The following is a 9,555-nucleotide window of genomic DNA, read 5'->3' on the forward strand; positions in this document are numbered from 1 at the left end:
AAAAAAAAAAAAAAAAAAAAAAAAAATCATGTTCGAGTAAAGTTGTAATTTTTCCATAATCATAATCACAACTACGATCAAAACTTCTTCATACATAAAATCTTGAATCTTTCACCCCACTCGACACATTACATTCGTAGTGGCCATTGCTTTAGCTGCCCAAACCAAACACTCCCAAGCCAACAAAGTATCAGTCCTGTCATTCTAAATCAATTCGAGCCTACCTTGTTAGAAAAGACACTACATATCATCAGAAAGATCGATAGTTTGATCTCCAATCTCAGAAGAATTATTGAATTCAAAAAATTACACGACCATTTAGGTGAATAATCAATAATGAATGTACGAGGCTTAGGCATGGAATACAATCTTCCCTCTCCCCAAAAGTAGAAAAAATGTCCCAAATGACATAGAATGTTGTGACTCTTGTTCTACCCTAATGGAAAACCTGATGCTATCTACAAAGAACATAAACAAAAGATATACATTATGAATGGGAGTCCCATGAAACTAAAAAAATTATTTTTCTCTCTTTTTTTGTTCTATGAAACAATGAAGAAATCAATCAAAATCATTTCCATTTCTTCCTGGCAACCAATAGGTGAAGTTGGGAGGTCCAAAGAAGCAGGAATAATACAAGGGAAACTCCAACAGATACCCAGAAATGCACCAACCAAGATGGCATTGGTTTGGGATATAAACCTAAAATAAGAACACACAACAAAGGAAACGTATTGGTAATATCATCAATGAACAATAAGAACAAGTTTTGTAATAAGATGAAGGAGCAAACCATGTCCAAATTTAACGCAAATTAGAAGCTCAACCATGCAAATGGCTAGAGATAGCCAACAAAACGCTCCAATCTTCTTTACCGGTTTCCTGGAATCACAGTTCGTTCAGTTTAGTCTCTAAATTTTCAAGTTTTTCTCTATTTAGTTCTTGAACGTACAATTTTGTGTCTAATATGTTCTTAAACTTTAAAAGATGTCTAGGAAATCCTTGAATCTTCAATTTTATGTCTAATGGATTCGTAAATCTTTGTTGAGAACCTATTAGACACGTTTTAAAGTTCAGAACTAAATAGATAAAAACGTGAAAGTTCAGAGATATTTAAGCTTCAAAGATTCATAATCTCGAACTGAGAAAACAGGAGGGAAGGGGGAGAAAACCTGTCTTGAAGGTAAACGTTGTACTCGCGAATTGTTGGTATGGCGATAAGCCACCATAAAACCAACCTGTATACTATTACAGGGTTTCTAGGAGGAATCCATAGACAGTACTTCAAGAAGAATGTGTTAAGCTCCACTGTCAAGAAGACGATGCAAAGAGCGAGAATTTGAATGAAACGCCATGGACCGAGTAAGGGATGCCACTCATCTTTATCCCATTGTGCTGGAGTGAACTGTCCCAAGCTCCGTTTCACCTGCAAATAAGACTACGCACTATTAGATCTTAGGACGAGTGGTATGGATGAAATCCTTTCAGCGCAACACGAGATGTACCCGAAAACGATGATAGTTGATAGATGAACAAAACAAGCTCAGTATTTCCCCTCAACCCAGATACAATGGTCACTTACAAAGAATGCAAGACTTACTTTCCCAATAATATTAGGCTGTCGACTTAGACCGACCCACTTGTATGTTTTCCCGTCGAAGTATCTGACAGTACGCATTCCTGCCCATATTCCTGCAAAACAAGTAACAGAACTGAACAAACACAAACACCAGATTTTGCTCATAGGCTTTATAGAACTGGAATATTTAAGACAATAGCTAGAAGGCAATAACTGGTCAGCCTCTACTTCCAATTTGCTAAGAACTCTACACATCAGTAGGTGGTAGGTGTAACTGTGAGATCTTATATCGATTGGAGAGAGGAATGAGTGTCAGCGAGGAAGCTAGGCCCCGAAGGGGAGTGGATTGTGCGATCCCACATCGATTAGACAAGGGAACAAAGCATTCTTTATAAGAATGTGGAAACCTCTCCATAGTAGACGCGTTTTAAAAACCTTGAGGGGAAGTCCGAAGAGGACAATATCTGCTGGCGGTGGGCTTGAGCCATTACAATAGCAGTTGGTAGGACTTTCATTCTTATCGACTTTGGGTTTCGATCTATATGACCTTCAAGCGGTACAAAGTCAACCTCTTCCGTAGAGACAGACAAATAGTAACATAACCTTGGGGAGCCCTCTGTACTCCCTACTCATTAGAGTTATACTAAGATCATTACACTGAGGTTTGATAACATTAGACAAGTAACTTGGAGTATTCCCAAACCATTACTAGAGAGTACCCCAGATAACCTAGTATAAGGAGGTCAATTTGCATACAGCATCTGGCTGATCAAGAGCAGCCATATTAAATCCATGGTTGCAACTCTCTCCACAGTTTCCCCATGTCATGGGCTTATCAGACTCATGGGGTATGGCTTACCATGTACTAGGGGTGTACACCCAACCCGAGAATCCAAGATCCAACCCAACACAACTCGAATTATAAGAGTTGAGTTGGGTTGGATTGGATTTCAGGTTTCGGTTGGGTTCATTTTTTTGAACCCGAACGATGGCATGTACTCATCATACACTAACAAAACAGGTAAGACCAGTTGGCACAAAGGAAAAAACTAACTAAAGAAGAATCGATATCGACTTGAACGGAAAACTTCAAGCTGAATGGCCTCAGAACAGTTATCGATCCCACCAGTCCAAAATTGAGTTCATGTTCTTTTGGTAATCTAGACTTTCAACAATTGAAAACCATATCCACATCATAGCTAGATCATCAAGATGAAGCAAAGCATTTTTCTGTGACAAATCCATAACTGGGGGTTCATTCAACACTCTTATAGATGAAAAGATAAACTCATAAAAGAGCATCAATATACATACACCCAATTTATTTCCAATTCCAGGTTTTGGTACGAGTGAGGAACTCACCAAACCAATTGCAAATTAATATGTCAAGAATGATACTGTCCCACCAGCATTCGTTGAAATTCGGTAGCATATGCCGGAAGGTAAGCTAAACAATAAGAGAAAAATTAATGTTAAACGGCCGACTTGAGCAAGAAATCGCACTAAGTCAATGATAAACAATACCCGAACTTAAGAACTCATTGAATTAGATTTTAGAGGTGTTCATGAGTTGGGTTGGATCGAGTTACGATATTTTTTAAACCCAGCTCAATTGTTCGGGTTTAAATTATTTCAACCCAAGTAACCCTTATTAAATAATGAACATTGGGCTGAATTTATTCACATTTTTGTTCTTAATAGAAGTAGAACGTTAATACATAAAATATATAATTATTTATTTTCAAACATTAAATAAAGATTTAAAACTTAATTTCAATATATATTTTGAAAAATTACCTTCGAGTTGTGGGAGAATAAATAATCGAGAAAAATAATTACGAAACTAAATAAAATTAAAAATAATAATAATAATACATTCACGTTAATTTGGTTCAACCAAACTAATTTAGAAGAATCTATGAACCAACTCAACTCATAAAGTTTTCATTTATTTAAACGTTTGGGTCGGTGAATTATAAACTTTTACAGATTAACTAACCGTCTCATAAATTTTGTTTATAAAAAAACTAACCTCCATTAACTCGAACCCAATTGATAGTACCCATAGAAGAGGCTGATTACGGATGAGTATAGCCTTACCCCACCATCCAATTATGTGAGCAGCAACAAATTCATCAAACAATGTTGCCTGAGTGAGCAAACGTAATCAGAAACATGAAGAACCATGTAATTATATACTTATAAATAAAGTTAAAGAAGAAATCATACATAGACATTCTTAAACCTGTTTGTGGGATTTTCAGGAACAAATATCCGACAATCTGTACCATAAGATCTCTCAGGAAGCTCTAAAATTCATGTATAAGAACAAAAAGAATGTATATTTAGAACATGCACTTGAAGAACAGACACCATTAAACAAACACCCATGAACTACGAGTATGAACTTATTACCAAGGCCTAGATCAGGATGGAGAAATTTCATGAATTCCCGAGCATCGTCACGCTTCTGAAAATAAATCTATGGATTAGAAAATACAGTATACAGAAGAAATCAGTGATATTGAAGCTAACACTCTGAATCTGTATCTTGAATGCTGAGTGGCATGAGAGTAGCTAGATGGTTTTATCAAGGAATTAGACGCAAAATATGAACAATCCAAGGGTATATATGTGAGATCCTATATCGGTTGGAGAAGGGAACGAAACATTCTTTATAAGGGTGTGAAAATCTCTCTTTAGTAGACGCGTTTTAAAACCACGAGACTAACGGCGATACGTAACGGGCCAAAACAGACAAGATCTACTAAAGGTGGGCTTGGGCGGTGTACTTGAATGGTTAAGAATCCATGAATTCCAGAAAGAAAATCTACCTGGAAAAGTAAAAATGTGAGTGCTACAAGATAAATGACAGCCAAGCCATGTACTAGGCGCCATACCGCTGGATGCGGCCGAATAAGAATCCTGCATGATAATGTTGCAAACCTGGTAAAACTAATCATGCAATGGTGACATATTCGTATTCATGCCAGAAAAAATCAATCCCCTAAAAGTGAAACCACCAAAAAACTATAAGCAATATGCAAGGAAGAACTCACGTAGAAGGAGCTTGAAGCAAGCAGTAGGCAAGGAATACAGCGATCATTGCCCACACACCCCTATGAGAATCAGCAAGAACTGAAGTTCATGAAGAGTAAAAGAGAAATAATTGTTCTTTTAGGAGAAGTATTTATGATTCTGAAGCAAACCTTGTAACGGATGTAACAAGATCACTTGATGCAGTGCATTCAGGATCTAGAGCTCCACTGACCCAGCTGATAAACACATCCGAATAACAAAATAAATTCATAACTGCAAATAGTTCATGCAAAAGAGAAACAAAAGGACTTCTTTCAAAATTTGAAAAAATGATTGAAGAAGACAACAAGAACATCCAAGAACTGAATATTACCATGCACTAGGAAACAGAGCCTCTAATGCCCTCCCGTTATTCTTCCTATCCAAAGTGTTAGAATCCAACCCAAAACTATAAATGTCGAACACCATGGTTCTGAACGCGATGAAGAGGATAGGTGAAAGAAAAAATAAGAGCAAAAGTTATTATTCTGTTCCAAACAAGATGAAAAGACATAAGACATGGACACAAGTGGTTTCCATGTAGTTTAGAATAGATTATAAGCAGCTCAATTGTCTACCAACCAAAACATGAACTTCCATCTTTTAGCAAACAAAAGCGTACTTCATTAGTCAAGAAATTGAACATGGAAGTAATTATCAAATAATTTGTCGACTTCGAATTATAAAGACATAATCAGAGAACAGAACACTCACATAAGAAAGCAGGCGCCAACAAGCAATAAAGAAACCGTGCGTGGTTTATAGGCCCATGCAGTCCACGGATCGAGATCATCTATGTTTGATAAAAGAGAATCACCACTCTCTCGAATCACATGATTCTTTTTACTCACTCTCCTTGGACCAATAAGTTCCATTGATTGAACTGAAAAGGTTAAATTTTCCTACTGCAAAACATGATGACACACCATTGGTATTCATAAAAGACAGTAAGCTGTACACTCGCAGTGAGGGTGGGGGGAAGAAGAATCCCAAATGGTTAAAGAAATTATACAGAGCAGGCATCACCCAATTCACATACATATTTACATAAAACGAGCAGATTATCACGAATATAAAAAACGTGGAGAATGTGATTACGGTTGAGCACATAAGAATTGAAAGAGAGTAGTGACATGTTGGCAATATGATGAAGGTTGTTCTTGAGGTGGATTTCAATGAAGGAGACATAAACTCAAAGGGAAAGCTAATATTCCTGAAATTACAAAACAAAGACCCCACCAACAATAGATATAAAGAAGCTACAATAACAGGCAGCAAACGGCAGGCACATTGATAAGGTAACCAATCAATCATTCATCACAGACTGAACCACGGCATGTAGTGAAACATTGGCATGCACAACAAAGAAAAATGCAATCATAAAATAACCACTTCGAAAACACACAGTCGAATCCTTAAACAAGCTATCAAGAAAACAGTTTCTTCACCACCAATGCAATGAAATTACAAATAGTCCTGTTGAAAGATTCCATCACAGCATGCAACCAAGTGAGGCTGACATACTTCGGTCAAAAAGTATGTAACACAAAAGGGCTGTTAGGTGAAGTGATCAACAAAACATTCCACTGAAGCATGTGAGATTTATCCCCTTTGCCAAACATAAGGAATCGACCCTACAAGTTCCCTATTATTGACATTGAAGCCCTCGCCATTCTATTTCTAATCAAACCATCTTCTGACATGTAGAGTATAAAGTCAAAGAGACTCTCTAAACACTCCAATCACTTAAGATGGAAAGTAGTATTCGTTGAGAGATGGCTGCTAGCAATCCACATTGCCCTCCAGAGAAGATTGAATTGCCCACATCAATTCCACTTGCATAAAGAGAAGCTAACTAACATTATTGCAATCTGACAGTGACACCCCAACCACACCGCTAGCAGATATTGTCCTCTTGGGGCTTTCTCTTTCGGGCTTCTTCTCAAGGTTTTACTTCCTATAGTTATACGTCCCTCGTTGCAAATTGGGAAGGTCTTTTGTAAACACCATGGATTATACATCCCTCTTGTAAATTTCAATCCTCAATAAAAAAAAGTCTCTTATTAAGGAAACGCATCTGCTAAAGAGAGGTTTTCACACCCATATAAAAGAATGCTTCGTTTTCCTCTCTAACCAATGTGGGATCTCACAATCCACCCTCCTTCGGGGCCCAGCGTTCTCGCTGGCACACCGCCCGATGTCCATCCCCCTTTAGGGTTCAACGTCTTTGCTGGCACACCGTTTGGTGTCTGACTTTGATACCATTTATAACAGCTCAAACCCACCGCTAGAATATTGTCCTCTTTGGGCTTTCCCTCAAACTTTTTAAAACGCGTCTACTAGGGAGAGAATTCCACACCCTTATAAAAAATGTTTCGTTCCCCTCCCCAACCGATGCGGGATCTCACAATTCATCCCTCTTCGGGTCTCAACATCCTCGCTGGCACTCATTCCTCTCTCCAATCGATGTGGGGTCTCATAGACAGAAAACTCCAAAATTTGATGTCTTCCTTGCAGAGGCTGTCAAACATTTTGATAAAGCTCGACAAGTAGCTTCTTCATCACCATATAGCAGAAATTAATTGAACTCTATATCACTCAACAAAAACTATTATGGCATTCCATGCAAGTAATGACCAAGAATTCAAAACCCTCAAGCAGCCCGCTTCTCTCTGCCTTCCTCTCCCCAGATCTTTCTAACATGAAAATGTGTGTTAACAGAGCAATCTCTCCGTCTCTCTCCCCAGATCTTTCCCATAAATAATCCAAAATACCCTTCGTCTAGAATCTACTTCCGCATCCATCTGTAAGTTGTAAATCAATAGAACTTTTCCCTTAACTTCAATAATAAGCGCATTACCAAAGTATACCCAACTTCAGGGGGGAGGAAAAGGAGAGAGAGAGAGAGAGAGAGAGAAAAGGCAAGTATGATGCAAAAATATAGTAATTGAAAACAATGAATAAGCACGGATCCAAAAAGCTATCAAAAAAAACCCCATACGATTCAAAGAACCACTTCAAACCTTCTAACAGGCTGTTTACCATTGAACAAATGCAAATCGTGATAGAAATCGAGTGAAATAAACTAAACCACAAACGAGCAAAAGCACAAACCAGGAAATAACACAACCCAAAATTCACTCACGACTTCAAAGAGAAGGGGAAACAAAAATACAAAGAATCAAAAACAACGAATCCAATTCAATTCCCCTAAAAGCTTAAAGAATCACAAAAGATAAAGACATAGCAAAAAAGACATACGCACTCAGCAGCACAGCGCGGATAAAGAATCACAAAGCGAATGAAGATGCCGACACCGCAGAGAGATGCAAAACATCAATCCAGAAACAGGGGAACGATGCCGAAAGGATTAAAGCGAGAAACGAATACAAAACACTTCAATCCCCTTTCGGCAATTGGAAGTATTAGACTACAGAAGCTTATTCACATAGAAAACTGAACTGTGAGCTGAGAAACGGCGGCGCAGCCGTGAAATTGAGAAGAAACAGAATCGCAAGTATGAATCAGAGAAGAAGAGGGATAGACGGCAGTAGAGAGAGGATAAAAAGAGTGAGAGAGAGGATAAAAAGAGTGAAAGAGCAGTGATGAGAATCAGAAAGATTGGGAGAGATTGTGAGAACAGTGAATGAGTGAAAGTAAGAGAAATGGGTGTCTGTGAAAGAGAGTGATGGAGGTACAAACATGGCGGATTGAAGAAGAAGAAGAAGAAGACGAGAAGAAAAGTTGAAATTTACAAAAGCGAATCAAACAGAGGGAGTGATAGCGAGAGGTCGTGTGGGCAATGGTCAAAGATAATAGATTCCAAGGGTTTTGGATTTATTTATTTTTTTATTTATCAATAAATATCACAGACAAATAAATAAATAAATATATATATATATATATTAAATTTTGTGCAAAAATGGATTTAATTCAAAGTAATTGGTTTAAATAAAATTTTAAGTTATTATTATTATTATTTAGAGATAAAAGTTAAAATTTTCTAAAAATTAATTATGAGAAAATGTTATGTTTAATAAATTTACTTAAAAATAGGTTATATTTTTTAATTTACTCTAAAAAAAATTAATTGAGAAATTTATTTTTAAAGCTTAATTAGACAATTAATTGAAGGACAATGAAGAGCTTAATTTCAAACTTGAATTAAAGATAAAATTAAAGTATAATTAATAAAAGAAATTTAAGTCAATTTAATTTTTAAAAATGACAATAAATACTAAAAATTTAATGGGCCTAAATAATTTTGCAAAAAACATCACTAAATAAAATTATTTGGGTTTAAAAATTATATTTGTCTTTAATTTCTGAAATTAATATTTAAAGAGAATATTGATGTGACATTTCATACAATAAATGTTTGTATTTTTGAAAGACGAAACTTTATTTTTTATACTAAAAATTAGATTGGAATTATTTGAGTCTCTCGTAAATTTTGAGATAAAGAAAACATACCCGTATTATATAGAAGAAAAGAACAACGGAGCCAAAATACAATTGCACGTCTTCAACTGTTGAGGCTCGACCCTATGGTTAACCTAATAGGCTGAAGTCGGTGAGGCACCCGTCATGCATGCTCCAGCTCGTTGCATCTTAGTTTAGTGTAATCGGATTCATATTAAACCTAATTTGAGGGAGAAACACAGAAAATTCAAAGGATTTAGATTCCGAATTTTTTTTAATTAAAATATGAATTAAATAGAGATATTGATAATGGAGTAGTAGAGGATGGGACCCAAATGGCATCAAAATTAATAGACTTCATTGATGAGGAATATGCAATGTGTCCAAACAAGGGTAAGCATAGGTGCAACATATTGAGTAGGCCATACTATTATTAATCAAAACTTCAACTTTCTAACAAAAATAAAAAATCGATT

General features: G+C 36.5%; 1 protein-coding gene across 11 annotated transcripts; it reads right to left on the minus strand.

The window, feature by feature from the left end:
• Positions 1–317: 317 nt before the first annotated feature.
• LOC111449822 (CDP-diacylglycerol--serine O-phosphatidyltransferase 1-like) lies at positions 318–9,321 on the minus strand. 11 transcript variants are annotated; one of them, XM_023089871.1, is made up of 14 exons: positions 9,131–9,321; positions 5,372–5,562; positions 4,992–5,090; positions 4,789–4,854; positions 4,639–4,698; positions 4,414–4,504; positions 3,995–4,049; positions 3,809–3,888; positions 3,612–3,728; positions 2,942–3,026; positions 1,601–1,692; positions 1,173–1,438; positions 794–891; positions 318–702 (listed from the first exon to the last, which is right to left on the minus strand). In XM_023089871.1, the coding sequence occupies exons 2-14, from the start codon at positions 5,530–5,532 to the stop codon at positions 572–574; spliced, it is 1,401 nt and encodes a 466-aa protein (XP_022945639.1). In that variant the 5' UTR covers positions 5,533–5,562; positions 9,131–9,321; the 3' UTR covers positions 318–571. The 11 variants fall into 11 exon arrangements, with proteins under 11 accessions (XP_022945639.1, XP_022945638.1, XP_022945637.1 ...); XM_023089870.1 differs by lacking the exon at positions 9,131–9,321 and adding an exon at positions 7,923–8,451; XM_023089869.1 differs by lacking the exon at positions 9,131–9,321 and adding an exon at positions 7,919–8,451.
• Positions 9,322–9,555: the final 234 nt, after the last annotated feature.

This window comes from Cucurbita moschata, unplaced genomic scaffold, assembly GCF_002738365.1.
Source record: "Cucurbita moschata cultivar Rifu unplaced genomic scaffold, Cmos_1.0 Cmo_Scf00011, whole genome shotgun sequence".
Classification (NCBI taxonomy): domain Eukaryota; kingdom Viridiplantae; phylum Streptophyta; class Magnoliopsida; order Cucurbitales; family Cucurbitaceae; genus Cucurbita; species Cucurbita moschata.